This window comes from Neurospora tetraspora (assembly GCF_033439725.1).
Source record: "Neurospora tetraspora strain CBS 560.94 chromosome Unknown B0H65scaffold_1, whole genome shotgun sequence".
Lineage (NCBI taxonomy): Eukaryota > Fungi > Ascomycota > Sordariomycetes > Sordariales > Sordariaceae > Neurospora > Neurospora tetraspora.
Window position 1 is genome coordinate 2,249,147 of NW_026944383.1, and position 16,583 is coordinate 2,265,729.

Genomic DNA, 16,583 nt, shown 5'->3' on the forward strand with positions numbered 1-16,583 from the left:
GCTCTCGTCATGCGCTGTTGTGGTTGCTGCGTGTTGGATTTCGGTTCACCCATGATGGGCGATGTGGTGTGGTGTGGTTGAAGACTTTGGCGACGAGACTCTTCTTTGGCAAAGATCAAGGGCGAACCATGAAGGGTGGTTGCTGATGTTTGTCGTCCACGGGTTGTTGGGGCAAAGCGAGAACTCGATTCAAAAAGCAAACGACACAAGTAGAATAACCAACGTCCAAAGTGGCGGGAACAGTGAAAATGATAAACAGAGAAGCACTTGCACACCTGGTTTTGGGGGACGGCGATTCAAAGTCAACAATTGGGGAAAAGGGAAAATGCAAAAAGTGGCACCCTTTGTTGATCAAGCGTCACGCTCCTTGGTTGCCCTGGGAAACGACCCGCTTTTCGGCTGCGGTGTATCCACTGCCGTCATGCCTGGTGGGGAAGGTACGTACCTGGGCAGCTCGGGTTAGGGTTATTCTCGCCTCGTTCACCCCTCCAATATGTTACCAAGATAACTCATCGTGCCTTCATATTTGAAACTTGAAAGCCGGGTTGTTGAATGAGGGTGTGGAGTTCAAGGTATTATAGGCTGATTATCGGGTTGGATTGTTACTGCAATTTCTAGTTCGAGCATTGTGAAGACAATGGTGAATAGCTTCAAGTTCTCATCAGGTGTTTGAGCCCAGGGTTATCAGTGACGCGACATACCTACTTGTAGACTCCATACAGTGCTTGGACAGTCCCATGTCTCATCACACCCTCAACCCTTGACTTTCAACATCAACCTCGAAACCTCACTTCAAGTCGTCTTCAAAGACAGTTGACGTCCACCACACCCACAACCTCTCTCATCTCACTCCCTCATGTCAATCGACCTCAGCTGGGAAACCGTCACCGGCGGGCCCGACGGCCAAGAGCTCGCCCATAAAATTCGCGATTTCATTCACAACAAATTCCAGTCCGTCCCTCTACCGCGTTTCATCAAGTCCGTCACCGTCCATGACTTTGAGTTTGGCTCCATCCCTCCCGAGATCGAGCTAAAGGATATCACCGACCCTCTCCCCGATTTTTACGAAGAGCAACCCGGTATAGATTCCTCAGAGGAAGAAGACTCCGAAGAAGACATCGCCTACGAAAATGAAGGCGAATATCTTGACGACCCAGCCGAGCAGTACGGCAGGCTGAGAGGCGCCTCAGCCTCCGAATCACGGCGAAGACTCACAGTAAACAGCAGTACCGGAAGTGGCAGAACCAGCGGCGGAAACGGAAGCGGCGGGCCGAACTCAGGCAGAGTAGCCTACCTCCCACCGCACCTAAACCCACACTACAACGGCAGCGGCAACAACAGTTCTCAAAGCCTGGATCGAGATGGCAGATACTACCGGGACCCAAACACAACAGGCGGCGGTCCCGCCCACGGCACAAACCATCATCACGCCGACCTAGGCTCCCCCTTCCTCGGCGTCTCCACCCCCGGAATCCCCGGCGGCACCTCCAACTTGAACTTGCACTACTTCACCTCGCAATTCACCGCCGGCCTTTCCGGGACACAAACGCCTCTAGCCGCCGTAGCCGGCGCCGCCCACCAACGCGGCCCCTCATGGATAACAGACCAACAACAAAATAACATGTTACCAGGAGTCGGAGGAGTAGCAGTAGGAGGAGGAGGAACAGCAGCAGCAGGCCAAGGCCTTCACAGCTCATCCACGCCCAACCTCCGGCTCCACTTCCCCGGAGTCGGAACTACTAAAAACGCCCCGGGACCCAGTCCCCTCACCGGCTCCAGCACCCCGTTAGGCGCCCTGGGAACCGCCGGAGGCGTGGGAGGCATCGGCCGCGGAATGGGCATGGCGGGCATGGGAAGCATGGGTATGGGTGGCATGGGATACCCACCGACTGCTCCTGTGCTTGCCATTCCCACAGGTCCGAGACACAAGAGGAATCCTTCTTCGCAGAGCTCGAATTCGGTGGGTGATTATAGCCCTGTTGCAGCGCCGGCGGCGGAGAGACAGGGGTTCTTTTCGCCATCGTCTTCTTCGCGAACTTCGCCGTCGGCGGCGGTGGGATTGGGAATCGGAAGAGGGCTGCCGGCTGGTGCGCTGGGAGGGGCAGGATCAGGACTACTGACCGGCAGCGGACCGAGTAGGCTACAGATTCCCAAGCAAGGATTGAGGGAGAAGCATAGCGTGTCTACGTTGGCGCCTAACTCGGCTGGACCGTCGTCGTCGAGTAATCATAATCATGCGGGGTCGGCGATTCTGGACGATGATGATGGGTTTTTGGATGGGATGCATGATAGAGATCCGGTCCAACAACACCTGGACGTTGAGGAAGATGAAGAGGAGGAAGAGGAAGAGGAAGAAGAAAGACAACGGTTTCGGGAACCAAGAGTGGAAGACATCCAAGCTGTGTTCCGCATAAAATACGCTGGCGACGTGAAGCTGTTGTTGACGGCTGACATCTTGCTGGATTATCCCATGCCCAGCTTTGTGGGGATTCCGGTGCGGTTGAGCATTACCGGATTAACGTTCGATGGCGTGGGGGTGGTGGCGAATATCAGGAAGAGAGTGCACTTCTGCTTTTTGAGCCCTGAAGATGCGGTGGCTGCTGTGGGCGGGGAGGAGAACAAGGCTGCTGGGAGCGGGAATGGTGTCGGGATAGGAGGAGGCAGCGATGGGGCCAAGACGAAGATGGGTGGGCTGTTGCAAGAAATCCGCGTTGAAAGCGAGATTGGGCAGAGGGAAAGTGGGAAGCAGAGCTTGAAGAACGTGGGTAAGGTGGAAAGGTTCGTGTTGGAGCAGGTGAGGAGGATCTTTGAGGAGGAGTTTGTTTATCCTAGCTTTTGGACGTTCTTGGTGTAGTGGTGCTCACTTCATACTAACCCACAAAATCCTATGACACGACTCTACGTAAGTGTGCTCTTGAAGCCCTGATACGCCGAGTTGATATCCAGCTCCAACTCCCTAGCTTGTTCCTCACTCAGCTCTTCCGTCGCCTTCATCTGGTTGAGGGTGATCAGCCACTGCACAATCTTGCCCCTATTGTCAAAGTCCCTATCCGTCACCTTGTTTACCGACTGGATCACGTCTGTTAGAAGAGGGTGCAGCTGATCCTTGGCCAACAGACCCAGACGCAAGGCATCGAGGAAGGTGATGAAGTCCTGAGTGGCTTCGAGAATGAGAGTGCCGCTTGTGCCTCCCGAAGCGGCAACCGTTGCGGGTGCTGGGCCGGAAGAGGCGTTAACAGCTGTTGAAGGCATGCCGACGCGGATGCGTTCAGTTGCGCGGGGAACCTCGAGCTATGGGAAGGTGTGTAAGTCAGTCAGACTCATGAGACGGTGAAGTGACTTTGATGATGGACATACATCCCACTTAGCCTTGAACTCCTCTAAGCCGACGAATGCCTTGGCTACAGTCTCATCGGCAACAAGCGACTTGTACTGCTTCAGCGATCTCTCACAGATCTCAGTATAATCGGCCTCGGGGATGGCATCTTTTAGGAATGCCTTTTCCAGCTCATCCAGAGTGACGATGATGCTAAAGATTTCCGCTAGTGAGTCCTGAAGGTCGCGCTCAGCGCGGGTATCGGCGAGTTTCACTTCCTGTTAAAGTTGGGAATGGCATCATGTTGTCAGTAACAGGACCATGACATGGCAAGGTAACCGAGTGGGGTTTGTTTACCTCGTCCAGGTTTATCGTAGCTGAGAGTGCAGTGTTTGGAACATAGCTATGAGGTGTAGGCGCATATGGCTGGCGGGATATCATCTTGGGGGCTGGAGGTTGTGAAGTGTCGTCGTTCTTGTTGGACTCTTCATCATGAAATCAACTTGAAGATGACAAGTATCTTGCGGGCGAAGCACTGAAGCTCCAGTGGATGGAGAGCTGCGAGGACGTTCCAAGACAAGCTGCATGCGCCAGTCAAGAGTGGATCCGCACAGTGACAGGAGTGCCCCACCAGGTACACAACTAAGACCAAAGAAGGCTAGCGCCTCCACCGATAAGAGCAGCCGATAAGAACCCCGGAATCTAGGAGGAGAAAAAAGTTTGGGAGGACCGCGACGGCAAGAGCACAGAGCACGGGTCAGTTTGGGTGCGGAATTGGCTTCCACTTCCACTTCCAGGTTCTCTTCACTAAAAAAAACATCACCAGACTGGACTTATCACACCCCCCAGCCAGTCGCCCACCATGGTCAAAAACGTCAAACAAACGAAAAAGTTCGAAAAGAAGCACCTGAAGGGTGTTCTAGAACGCAGAAAGGTCGTCCAGAAGATCAAGCAAAAAGAACAGATCAAGCAGAAGAAGCAGGCAAAAAAGTCCCAAGATGACGCCTTCATCAAGGGCCCCGATGGCGGCAAGAAGCCTGTCCACGTCAAGAAGAACCTCGGTACTGCCGCCGCCGGCGAAATGACCGTCGACGACTTCTTCCAGGGCGGCTTCGAGATTCTCGACAAGAAGACCAAGGATGCCTCCGGCAAGCTGGGCAAGAGGAAACGCGACGAGGAAGAGTCCGACGCCGAGGAGGAGCAATCAGCAGACGAGGGCAGCGATGTCGACTTCTCCGACGACGATATTTCCCACGATGAGGTTAGCGACGACGAAGAGGATGACGAGGTCGTAGACGACACCGCCCCTACAGGTATGACCAAGGAGGCCATGGCCTCTCTCGCCGAGAAGGATCCCGCATTCTACAAGTTCTTGAAGGAGAACGACCCAGAGGCCCTCGAGTTCGACGAAAACGCAGAATTTTCCGAGATTGACGAGCTCAGCGGGAGCGAAGGCGAGGGCGAGGAGCCCAAGAAGAAGAAGCAAAAGAAGGACACCAAGGCTGCCGACGACGAGAACGGCTCCGAACTCACCCAGAAGATGATTGCCAAGTGGAAGGCGCAGATCGAGGAAACAAAGTCACTTAGAGCCGCTCGCCAGGCAGTAATAGCCTTCCGTTGCGCCGCCCATCTGAACGAGGACGACGACGAGAAGCCCCAACGATACACCATCAACAACCCCGATGCCTTCAACGACATTTTGGTTCTCGCCCTTAAGCATATTCCCGAGGTTCTCGCACACCACGTTCCCGTCAAGGAGTCTGCCTCCGGCAGGGCCTATGTCAACACCGATACCAAAAAGTTCAAGATTCTGTCGCAGCTCGTCAAGAACTACGCCGCCTCCATCATCCACCTCCTCGGCACCCTTTCCGACGAGCCCACCCTCAAACTCACAATCTCCGCTCTCGAGCCCCTTCTCCCCTACCTCCTCTCCTTCAGGAAGCTTCTCAAGGTCTTGATCAAGACGGTCGTCGCCTTCTGGTCGCAGTCCGCCAGCACCGAAGCCACCAGGATAACAGCCTTCCTGGTTGTCCGGCGCCTGATGGTGATCTCAGACAAGGGTGTGCGCGAGACGGTCCTCAAGGCCGTCTACCAGGGTCTCGTGCAGGGCTGCCGCCTCACCAATGTCAACACGGTAGCGGGCATCAACATCATGAAGAACTCGGCGGCCGAGCTCTGGGGTCTGGACCAGACCCTCGGCTACACCACCGCCTTCGGCTTCATCCGCCAGCTGGCCATCCACCTGCGCAACTCCATCGTCAACAACAAGAACAACGCCTTCCGCAACGTCTACAACTGGCAGTACGTGCACTCGCTCGACTTCTGGTCGTGCGTCCTCGCCGAGCACTGCTCGCCGCTCAAGGAGGCCGAAGCCGGCAAGGAGTCGCAGCTCAAGCTCCTTATCTACCCCTTGGTACAAGTCACCCTCGGCGCCATGCGCCTCATCCCCACGGCCCTCTACTTCCCCCTGCGCTTCCAGCTCCTCCGCTCGCTCCTCCGCCTCTCCCGCGCCACCGACACCTACATCCCGCTGGCCTCCATCCTCCTCGAAGTCCTCAACTCGGCCGAGATGAAGAAACCCCCCAAGTCGTCCACTCTCAAACCGCTCGACTTCGCCACCGCCTACAAGGCGCCCAAATCCTACCTGCGCACGCGCGTCTACCAGGACGGCCTGGGCGAGCAAGTCATCGAGCTTCTGGCCGAGTACTTCGTCCTCTGGTCGCGCAACATCGCCTTCCCCGAATTCTCCCTGCCCGTCGTCGTGGCGCTCAAGCGCTGGCTCAAGGACTCGCGCAAGAAGAGCAGCGGCAACAACAACGGCAAGATCGGCACGCAGCTGGCCCTCTTGGTGCAGAAGATCGAGTCCAACGCCAAGTTCATCGAGGACAAGCGCAACCGCGTCGAGTTCGCGCCCAACAATCGCACCCAGGTCGAGGCGTTTTTGAGGGATTTCGAGTGGGAGAAGACGCCGCTGGGCGCGTTCGTGGTGGGACAGCGGAAGTTGAGGGCGGAGAAGAGGAAGATGATGGAGGAGGCGAGGAAGGAGGATGAGAAGAAGAGGAGGGAGGAGGAGGAGGAGGAGAGGTTGGGGAAGCAGGCTGAGGATGAGGAGGATAGCGAGGAGGAGGAAGATCATGATGATCTTGCTGAGGATGATGATGATGAGGAGGAGGAGGAGGAGGAGGAGGAGGAGGATGACGAGTGAACCATTCCTCTTTAAAGTAAGGAAGGAAAGTAGTAAAATGTTTTGCTTTGTCTTGTCGAAATATTATGGTATAGATTAGAGATGATACCTGCAGTTTTTTGTGGTTTTGCACTGCCTGCGTCCATCGTATCAAAAAGGCGCCTCTTTGATAGTTTTTAGACTAGTACCTAGGGAAAATAACGGAGTTTAAGTGTTCTGAATTTTGGTCATTTCAACTTCATCTGAATGGATTGTTCTCTATGATTCTCCCTTCTAAAAAAAAAAAAAAAAAAAAAATCTCCTAAATGGGTTGGTTGGAGCTTGTCTCAGTACCGCAAACGAATCAATGGAAACCGACACCTCCTCAAGAAACTGAAGATATCCTAAAACCGAACTGAAGGGTGTTTTGCCATTTACTCAGTTCACACGCGATATATGACCAAAGGTCAACAACCATCAACATTAGCCGTACGATCAACTGTCAAACAAGTACTACTCGCAGAGTCTTGATCCTTCAATCAACTGTTCGTCATTGAGTTTGAGCGGCGAATGATCTACCATAACACCCCAACCAACACTGTCTTTAAGCAGCGTTTCCTTTGCCCAAATGTAACTACATATGTATAATAATGATATACCGAGTTTTCATACCCAGATCCAGCATACCCAGATTCAGCATACCCAGATCCAGCCAACCACCGTATTACCCCTTTAAGAGACGAAGTTCTGTTCCCTCGTTTGGTATCCTCTGCCTTGAAACTTTCCTTTCTTCCAACTCCCCTTTCCACCACCCCCACAAATACACCCACCCCCTCCCAAAATCCTCAACACCCTACCTCCCCTCCCCCAACCTCCTAAACCCCTCCAGCACCTCCTTATCCACATTAACCGCCCACTCCGCCTCAAACTGCTGTTCACCACCCATCCTCTGCACCAACCCCTGCAGTCTTTCCCTAGTAAACTCGTACGCCTCGACTCTATGCACCGGATCCTTCAGCGCAAACTGCCTCTCCGTCACATCCAGCGGGGTATCCCACTCGTAACTCGGCAAGCTATTGGGATCCCAAACCAGGTAATCTCTCGGGTTAGTACTCCCACCACCCGGTTGTTGTTGTTGTTCTTTGGCAGAAGCCGAGTTTATCGATTGTCGGAAATCTTGTTGTTGTTCAGTCAACGACTGCTGATCATCCTCGCTCGCCGCCAGCTCCGTCACCACGCTCGTCCACATCGCCAAGAAATCCTGCAGTCTAGCGAGCACGATCTTCTCCTGCACCATGGGATCCGGCAACTCCCAGAGGCGGGTGAGCGCCAACAAACTGAGCTTCTGCCGCTCGACCTCGGCCATGCAGTCGAAATTGTTGAACCACAGCGTGCCGAGCCACTCCCACACCTGCTCGACGGTGGAGCCGGCCGTCGTGGCGATGCCGGCCAGCATGGTTAAGAAGACCGTAGGGTCGCCGAGCGCGATGCGCGCTAGCAGCATGAAGTAGTCCGTCTGCTTGATGGTGTTGATCTGGCTGACCTTCTTGTTGGGGCCGTGCGTCGTGCTCGCCTCCCAGGTGCTGTGGAGGCCCTCGAAGATGGTGTTCAGGAGGCCGATTTCCAGCATGTCCTGGACGACTACCTGCAGGCCTTGGACGCCACCGATGTCCTCGGCGATGCGAAGCACCAGCTCGATGGACTTGGCACCGGTCTGGGATTGCTCGCGGGAGCGGGCGTCGAGGGTCTTGACGAGAGCGGCGAGGGTCGGACGGCGTAGGCGGTCGTCGAGGATCTCCCTGGGCGCGAGGAGGATGTAGTTCTTTACGACCTCGAGACATTGGTTTGCCACTTCCGAGTCGTACTCGAGGAGGGGCAGAGCAAGCTCAACCATTTGTACGAGGTCGGGGTGGAGGGGAGGGTAGCTTTGTGTGGTGACGGACTTCCACAGAGCTACCGATTCTTCGATGAGGTGAAGGTGAAGAGCGGACTCGGGCTCCATAGCCTCACGCAGCAGCGGAATAATCGCAGGTTGGTAGCGTTGAGAGTCTCCGCGCATCGAGTCAACAAGTGCAGACATGATGGCAAGGATCGACTGCTTGATCATGTACTCCTCCTTTTCAGCTGACTCCCACAACTTGGGTAGAGTCAGCATGATGGCGTCGCCAAACTGAGAGATATGCGTCTCCATTCGTTGGACAATCGCCCGAATAGTGTCCAGAACAGTCAGCTTGGTCTCATCGCTTGCCACCTCCTGGAGCAGCCCCATAAGCTGGTTGAAGACATCAGGAGCAAACGGCAAAAACTGCTCGCCCTGGAACCCAAAATCGTCCACGATCCCCTTGAACTCGCGGGCAGCGGTGATGCGGACAACCTGGTCGTTGTGCGGATCATCAGGGTTCATCAAGTGCCTAAAGATCTCGTACACAGCAGGTCGACTTTCCTCGGCGATCCGGATGGAGATCCACTGGTTGAGCAGGATAGCTATACGCCTACGGAGCAGCTTGGACATGGAGTCCTGTATCTGTGCGTCCTTCACCAGCGTAGTCTTCAAAAAGCGATCAAAGTCGAAGGCCTCGTGAATAACGGCAGCCGCACACCCAAGAGCGCAGTAAGCGGCCTCCTTGGTGACGATATCCATATCGACCTTGGTTGCAAATTCGCAATATGTGAGAAGTGGTTGCCCGAGCTCCTTGTAGTGCGTCAGGAGGTCAATGAGCAGCCTCTCAGCACAAGGCCGAACAGCCCACTCGTATGCTTGTCCCTCATTGCGCTCCGCAGCCTCCCACTCTTCCGGGTCTTCTTCCCATGCCTCAAGATCAGACTGCCGGAAGATAAATAGCCTACTGATGGTCACTTGGACAATATCCAAAAGGAAGTTATTTGTCAGTAGCTGGTCCTTGACAAGTTCCATCGCCTCCTTTTCCTGATTCTTGACCTCTGGGCTCTTGTACTTGAAAGTCTGCATCGGCCTGTGAGCAATCGACACGCAGCTTCTAAGCAGCAAGAGACCCTTAAGGGCCAACTTCTCTGAGAGCGGCCCTTCGTGCTTAGCGCTGCCATCGTGGTTCTCAGAGCCCGTTTGCCTGATGCCGCCCGACTTTTCAAACTCATTCGAGAACTGCTTGACAAGGTTCCAGTAAGCCTTGACAAGCGGGATGGAATTCGGTAGCAAGGGGAAACTGGCTGGGTGGGAATCGCACATGTCGATGTGCAGTTTTGTGAACTGGATCAAGTGCTTGCCCACCGAGTCCTGGAAAGGGGCAGGGATGTGTGACTCGGAGCTGATGCCGGTGAGGAACTGGTCAAACTGAGACTGCGACAGCGACCAGAAACCCTGGACCATAGGATCGGTATGCGGGTGTTCGTAACCAACCGTGACCAGCCTGCGCAGGATTTTGAGGGCCGTCAGGCTGTTCTGCATGTAGTAGTCGGCCTCATCCTCATCGCCGCTGCCACCCCTGGCGAAGAACTGCTGCCACGCGGCCGTCCGCTCGGTATAGATCTCACCGAGCAATTGGACGAGCTCGGGTGTGACAGCCTGAAGAGCGGTCTGCGACCTCCGCAACCGCGCTGTCGCAAGCTCTTTGACTACCCGCAGCAACACCTGCAGAGCTCCGCTGAGGGCAACAGCACTCTCTGTTCTTGCGCTCCTGGTGACATTGATAATGGTGGGCATGACGTCTGGCCAATCGTTGGGATAGTCTATGCGGACAATCTTTGCGATGACAAGGGCGTTGTGTAGTGCGAGGTTCTTGTCCTCCTCGCCGACTGAGCCCTGTAGTAGCCTCGAGCGAATAAACTGTTTTTCGGCGGGTTGAATCGCATGTTTCGCAGTGTGTCGCCAGTACTTGTCGATGCCGTTCTTGAGCAGAATAACTGCGAGAAAGCGGATGGAGTTGTTTATGGACTTGTCAAGGAACACAGTCTATATGGACAACATGTTAGCATGGGGCACCTCAAGTCTAAAGGTTGATACCTCTAACCCACCTGTAGAGAAACATAGTAGTCTGGGCGAGACTCCCATGACTGAAGCTGCTGGCCGGCTGACTGTCTCTGGGCGTGATCTGTAGAGAGGGCGGCGTACTCGAGCGTCCGGGCAAGCTCGACGAGGTTTAGAGGGGCTGCCTCGCCGGGCACCTCGATAGCGAAGCTCATTGTGTTGTTGTTGTTAGCGCCGGCTGGGGGGTGTCTCTGGCCTAGTCGTAGTCGGTTTAGGGTGGCCTGGGGTATCATATATAAGAAAGGAAAGAAGGTCGATTGTGTAGATGTTTCAAGTCGAGTTTGTGGAATCAGTCGAAGCAGGCGGAATGGAGATGGAGCTTGACAATCTGATCTTCGAGACTCTGGAGGTCTGGGCTGTGACGCGCTGCAGCTGTTGAAGCGGGCCCGTCACTGGGCTGAGATGTCCCGGCGGTGGAGGGAGCACTTCCACTTGGACAGGGGCAGCAGTGGATGTGATACGGATTAGGTGGGGTTAGCATAACAACAACGGGATGGCGGGGCAGCCAGAGTTGTTAGTGCAACAACATTACTGCAGTGCGAACTCTAACGCTGCTGCAACCACTTTCACCCATCCCCATTTCGAGACCGCTTTATCAACACAACAACAATAAAAGGGGCTTCCTATTCGAGCTGGCTGCAGACTAACACAGTTACACATTCTATGCTCTCGTCTTCCCACCCTACAAGCTCGAACTGGGATCAACCTGTTCCAACAACGCAATGCCCGTAAACGCTCCCTGGTCTTCATAGAATTTCTGTTTACCACTGCCGTCCATGTTGAACCGGTAGACCGCACCACCGCTGTGTGTGTATGGTTAGTCAGTACATCTTGAGTCCGAGTCTCTAACGCAGCAGGGGTGTTGACATACAGATCTGTGGCATAGATATGCCTCGTCGTCTTGTCAATGGCCAGTCCAATTGCCTCATGCAAGTTCCGCGCGATGACTTGATGGTTGCTGAAGGACCCATCCGGATTGAGGGTTGCCCGGTTCAGACTATTACCATTCGGCAGCTCTCCGCGGTCAGTCCAGTACAGAGCGCTGCCATCCTCGTCCATCTCGAGGTCAATGGGCTCCGGCAGGTGATCGAAAACCACCTCAATATCCGGTCTGTTGGAGGCATCACATCCTTCAGGCATCTTGATGGAGGCTCGGTAAATGCGTCCTTTAGACCCCTTCGGCGGTCCCTTTTGGGTCCAGTAGAACTTTCCCTCACGAGCTGAGACAGTGATGCCTACGCACCATGAGGTAGGGTCATCAATCCCCTTCCTCCAGTCGCCAGCCCGGACAAGAGTCTGGAGATTCGACCCGTCAACACCGCAACGGAAGACTCGCATACCCTCTCGGTCGGAAAAGTAGAGCATCTCGTTGTCCTGGTCAACAGACAACTGCTTGGGCGTGTGAACGGCGCCAGGAGGGATGATGACCCGTACGCCAGTGCCGTCCAGGTTGCACGACATGATGGAACCGTCGTTTTGGCCGGGAGTGCCCATGTTTGTCCAGAGGATCTTGCCAGCCTTTTGGGAGAGGGCAATCCCATCTGGCATCGGCAGGTGATCGACGATTACCTTGAGCGGAGATCTTCCATCTGCACTCCCGACGAGAATGCGGCCCTTCCTGTAGAACTCGACGTTATCCGGATCATTGTTCCATCCGATATCCAAGAAGTACAAGGACGGGGCATGCAAGTTGTCGTCACTCATTTGTTCCTGGTTAGCTGTCTTGACGGTGTAGCCAGGTGGGTAGAGACCGCCCTTGCTGCTTTTGGCTCCGAGTCTGCCCTCGTCAATGTACTTTTGTAGAAAGGGCAAGACGCCTCTGTCCTGCAGGCCACGCTCTTGGATGTAGTGCTTCTCGATGAGTGAGACGGTATCTAGGCCGACCGAGTCCATCAGTATGCAGGGCGGACTGCCAGCCTTGATAAACATTTCGGTCCAGACGGCGTCGAGTTCTTCGGGAGAAGCAACCCCTTCAGCTAGCACCATGAGACACTCGCGCTTGATGGCCGCCCAGACACGGTTCAGGATAAAACCAGTCGACTCCTTGTGTGCAATCACCGGCATCATGCCTGACGCTTCGAAATGTTGCAAGAGAAAGGGAAATATCTCAGGTCGCGTAGAGCCGCTGGTCATGAGCTCGACGATGCGGATGGCCGGCGGAACCATGTAATGGGTGTTCAGCATTCGTTGGGCAGTCTCTGGCTTGACCTTGGCCGTCATCTCGCGGGACTTGTAGGAGGACGAGTTGGAGGCCAGGATAGCGTCCGGCTGAGTGAGGCCTTCGAGTTCGGCAAACACATCGATCTTCATATCCAATATCTCGGGTACGCATTCGATAACGAGCCAGGAGTCCTCCACGGCGGGTTTCATATCTTGGAAGCCATGAACGCTGATGGTGTTCGGATCCACGATAGGCTTGTACCTCCATAGCTCGTTGGTGATGTACTGCAAAGCCGCGTTCGTCTGTTGAGGGTCTGGGTCTCTGATGTGGACTTTGTAGCCGGCGGATGCCCAGCAGGCACCGATTCGACGGCCCAGGACGCCGGCCCCGAGAATTCCGACAGACCTTCCGGCAGTAGATGGTAGCTTCCACGGCGTCATGATGGATTTCGACAGCCTAGGGGAAAATGTCCATAAGGTGTTGAAAGATGGGAACCTGACATGTTATTCAACGGGGAGGACAAGGTTCACCTAGGCATATGTTCCCAGGTACCTGTAGCTGCTCTCACAGCTGCAGTCTACACTCTCCCATCGCAGCTGCCTTGTTCTGGAAGTGCAATCCGAAAGCATTCTCAATGCACACGTCGGCATGACGCGAGGCCATCAGGTTCAACCAACCTTCATCTCGCCTCAACCCTCACCGGGCCTCGATTCCCCTCGGGTTCTTGACTTTGTCCGATGTCCTCATTGGGTCAGTAGCATGGACGCGTCTTGCGTGTTCAGCTCCACGAGAACGAGTAAGAAGAAATCAGAGAAGAATCACCGTTTGGTACTTGATCCAAAACCTCACTTATATCGGAAGTTCGGAAAGGGATGTCGTTTGGATGAAAGGGTGAAGTTGCAATTCCCCTTGCACTAGTTGTAAGCCAATAAAGTGGGTCCATCTCCACCTTCCCCGGCGTGCTTCTGCCGTGTCGTCCAGGGGCCCGGGGTTGCTGTCGGATGGGGCTGGCTGGGCTGAGGTTCAGCTGAAAAGGACGCCGTCAAATGCCAATTGACCAACGACGGTGACCGGCGGACGGTTGCCGGTCTGTTAGTGGCTAAATACCCTCTGTTTGTCACTCTCTGTCAGGCCTTCCAAGCCTTCCAATTTGGGCTGGAACAGACTGAACGGCAACCGCCGCCCGTGCCAACCTCGGCTCCCCCGTTGTCTTGGCTCCTCCTGAGATCAACACTAGACTCCATCGACCTCCCGACACCACCTCCACGCACCCATGATCATCGACTACCGCCGACTCTTCTAACTTTTCCCCTGGCCGTTTCTTGTTTCTCTGTTTTTTGTTTGTTCTTGTTCAACCAACCATGTGATACGACCTCCATCCCGATAAACGAATGATACACCCACGCCAGCCTTGAACCCTCGAATCCGAATCCCTCCTAATCCGATCCGATGAGCGACACCAAGTCCCCCCCTCCAGGGCCTCCGCCTTCCGCTCCTGCTCCCGCTCCTGCTCCCGCTCCTGCTCCCGTTCCCGCTTCGGCTCCTGTTGCCGCTCCCGCCGCCGCCGCGCCGACTATCCCTCCTCCTACCTTGCCGGCAAACAACACCTTTGCCCTCGCCCAGCAGCGACTAATCGCCCGCCGACAGGCTCGTGAGACAGAGAACGCCGCGCGCCTCGCCGCCCAGCGCTCGGAATCCCAACTACGGTCTCGCATCGCCGCCTCCCAATCCCCTTTAATCCGACGCCTCGGCTCATCCACCCTCTCTCTCTGGGATGCCATCTCCTCGCGCGAGGGCACACGGCCCGCCTTCCGCGTCGGCCAAGTCGACGCCGAACTTCTCGACGCCGAGCTCGTCGACCTCCTCCGCACCCAGGTCGGCGACGCCCTAAAATACATTGGCGGCGGCGTCTCGTCGACCCTCAAAGACGAATGGGACGCCGAGATCCTGCTCATCCTGCGCGCCATCCTCTTCAAGCTGACCATCTGGGACCACGACGCGACCTACGGCGCCGCGCTCCAGAACCTGCGCTACACCGACGCCCGCAAAAACGGCCCCGTTCTCCAGCCGCCATCGAAGCTGCAAAAGAGCCTGTACGGCTTCGTCACCGTGGGCGGCAACTACCTCTGGACCAAGTGGGAAACCTACCTGCTCGACCACGACGAGGCCTCGTCCTACTCGCTCGAGGGCCCCAACCCCAACATCCAGCGTCTCGGCCGCCTCACCGAATCGATCGGCACCTTCCACGCCTTCGCCTCCTTCGCCTCCTTCCTCGTCTTCCTCCTGCACGGCCGCTACCGGACCATCCTCGACCGGCTCCTGCGCATGCGTCTGGCGCCGCCCACCTCGCAGGTCTCGCGCGAGGTATCATTCGAGTACCTCAACCGCCAACTCGTCTGGCACGCCTTCACCGAGTTCCTTCTCTTCGTCCTCCCCTTAGTGGGAATCAACCGCTGGCGCCGCTGGCTAGCACGCACCTGGCGCCGGACCAAATCCATTCTCTCCACCTCGGCCAGCAACGATCCCACCCAAAACAAGGGCGGCGAATTCGCCTTCCTCCCCGAACGCACCTGCGCCATCTGCTACCAGGACCAAAACAGCGCCAAGTCCGAAGCCGAGCTTCTCGCCGCCGCCTCCTCCTCTTCAGGCGTCGTCGGCTCCGCCCAGACCGACATCACGAACCCCTACGAGGCCATGCCCTGCGGCTGCGTGTACTGCTTCGTGTGCGTGGCGACGCGCATCGAGCGCGAGGAAGGCGAAGGGTGGACGTGCTTGCGGTGCGGCGAGCTGGTTAAAGAATGCAAGCCTTGGAATGGCGATGTCTTGTCGCCCTCTGAAGCGCATGCAGCGGCGGCGAATAGTGGCGGGAGGAACGTGGCGTTTGCGGCTGGCGTAAAAGAGCGACCTGACTTGAACAGACTGTCGACGGAGAGCAGCGGGAGGAGGAGTAGTAGTAATCGGGTCTCGTTTGATGATGAGGTTAGGGAACGGAGGAGGGTGTCGTTTGAGGATGAGATTAGACCGGGCGAGGATGCGGCTAGTGATGATGGGCCGGTTCGGGTGCCAGAAAAGAAAGAGACGCAGCAGACGCAAACGACGAGGGCGATAGGAGTGGGTGCGGGTGCGGGTGAAAGTGAGGGCGAGACGGCGAGCAGTACGAAGGCTGATCAAGAGGAGGAGGAGGAGGAAGACGACGAAGAAGAAGAAAGAGAGGAAGAAGAAGAAGAAGAGGAGGAGGAGGAGGAGACACAATCAAGTGGTGACCTTCAGACAAGTTCTGACGCCGAGGACGCCGAGGACGACGAAGAAGAAGAAGACGAAGACGAAGAGGAAGAAGAGGAAGAAGAAGAAGAGGGCTCAGACTCGGGATCCGAAGGTTCCGATTCCGAAGACTACGAAGCGGAAGAAGAGGAACTTGGTCAAGATCTTGCTTTCTAGTTCTCATACCATACCAGACACCCGATTTGGTCATTGTCATCAGATACTTAAGATGGCTGGACAGACAGATGGATTCAAAATTCAACGGGCGGGCGGGTTGTCACAACATGCAACGTTGCAGAGTACGAGCGAGCGAGCATTAGATGGAGCAGGCAAGCAAGCGTGCAAATTATTTTCAGTGTATATGAATGACAGACACATCTAAGTACAAGTACAGTCAGGAAAGGTAAAGGGGTGACAAATAAGAGTACTATTCTAGTGCAATGTGTGGGTACTCAAGCCTTTGTCAAGATGAAATATGGACGGAGCGAGAGACCGGATAATACTACATAATGATGATACCCGCTCTCAGAACCTCTGCCGTACTCCGTTGATGGGACCCCAGGAGTAGTGATCGTGATCGTGTGAAGATGGTGAGTGGGATATGTTTGTTTGTTGACGACATGGACGAACTCATCTTCTTGACCAGTTTGCTACCATGCATGGGATTCATTGTAAGTGA

General features: G+C 55.4%; 5 protein-coding genes across 5 annotated transcripts; 3 read left to right on the forward strand and 2 right to left on the reverse strand.

Annotated features, from left to right (window-relative positions):
- The first annotated feature begins 696 nt into the window (after window positions 1–696).
- B0H65DRAFT_19855 (uncharacterized protein) lies at window positions 697–2,876 on the forward strand. The gene has a single exon (XM_062821748.1). It carries the CDS (start codon window positions 857–859, stop codon window positions 2,852–2,854), a length of 1,998 nt encoding a protein of 665 aa, XP_062686029.1. The 5' UTR covers window positions 697–856; the 3' UTR covers window positions 2,855–2,876.
- Window positions 2,877–3,889, reverse strand: B0H65DRAFT_19854 (ESCRT-1 complex, Vps28 subunit). Its single transcript, XM_062821747.1, has 3 exons — window positions 3,674–3,889; window positions 3,358–3,594; window positions 2,877–3,291 (listed from the first exon to the last, which is right to left on the reverse strand). The coding sequence occupies exons 1-3, from the start codon at window positions 3,755–3,757 to the stop codon at window positions 2,899–2,901; spliced, it is 714 nt and encodes a 237-aa protein (XP_062686030.1). The 5' UTR covers window positions 3,758–3,889; the 3' UTR covers window positions 2,877–2,898.
- A 165-nt stretch (window positions 3,890–4,054) lies between these two features.
- Window positions 4,055–6,521, forward strand: B0H65DRAFT_584425 (Noc2p family-domain-containing protein; the record flags this gene model as incomplete). The annotated part of the gene is made up of 1 exon (XM_062830896.1): window positions 4,055–6,521. Exon 1 carries the CDS (start codon window positions 4,179–4,181, stop codon window positions 6,519–6,521), a length of 2,343 nt encoding a protein of 780 aa, XP_062686031.1. The 5' UTR covers window positions 4,055–4,178.
- An 811-nt stretch (window positions 6,522–7,332) lies between these two features.
- Window positions 7,333–13,083, reverse strand: B0H65DRAFT_418039 (armadillo-type protein; the record flags this gene model as incomplete). The annotated part of the gene is made up of 4 exons (XM_062824121.1): window positions 7,333–10,407; window positions 10,470–10,632; window positions 11,169–11,285; window positions 11,354–13,083. 4 exons carry the CDS (start codon window positions 13,081–13,083, stop codon window positions 7,333–7,335), a joined length of 5,085 nt encoding a protein of 1,694 aa, XP_062686032.1.
- A 677-nt stretch (window positions 13,084–13,760) lies between these two features.
- Window positions 13,761–16,433, forward strand: B0H65DRAFT_19880 (peroxisomal biogenesis factor 2). Its single transcript, XM_062821750.1, has one exon. The coding sequence runs from the start codon at window positions 14,093–14,095 to the stop codon at window positions 16,079–16,081; it is 1,989 nt and encodes a 662-aa protein (XP_062686033.1). The 5' UTR covers window positions 13,761–14,092; the 3' UTR covers window positions 16,082–16,433.
- Window positions 16,434–16,583: the final 150 nt, after the last annotated feature.

What these genes read in the sequence shown, in the direction of transcription:
- B0H65DRAFT_19855 (XM_062821748.1), top strand. Translation starts at nt 857, where the DNA reads ATGTCAATCGACCTCAGCTGGGAAACCGTCACCGGCGGGCCCGACGGC.
- B0H65DRAFT_19880 (XM_062821750.1), top strand. Translation starts at nt 14,093, where the DNA reads ATGAGCGACACCAAGTCCCCCCCTCCAGGGCCTCCGCCTTCCGCTCCT.
- B0H65DRAFT_19854 (XM_062821747.1), bottom strand. Translation starts at nt 3,757, where the DNA reads ATGATATCCCGCCAGCCATATGCGCCTACACCTCATAGCTATGTTCCA. An exon ending in CTACGATAAACCTGGACGAG is followed by an intron (nt 3,595 to 3,673) that starts GTAAACAAACCC and finishes CAACTTTAACAG; the next exon opens with GAAGTGAAACTCGCCGATAC. An exon ending in AGTTCAAGGCTAAGTGGGAT is followed by an intron (nt 3,292 to 3,357) that starts GTATGTCCATCA and finishes ACCTTCCCATAG; the next exon opens with CTCGAGGTTCCCCGCGCAAC.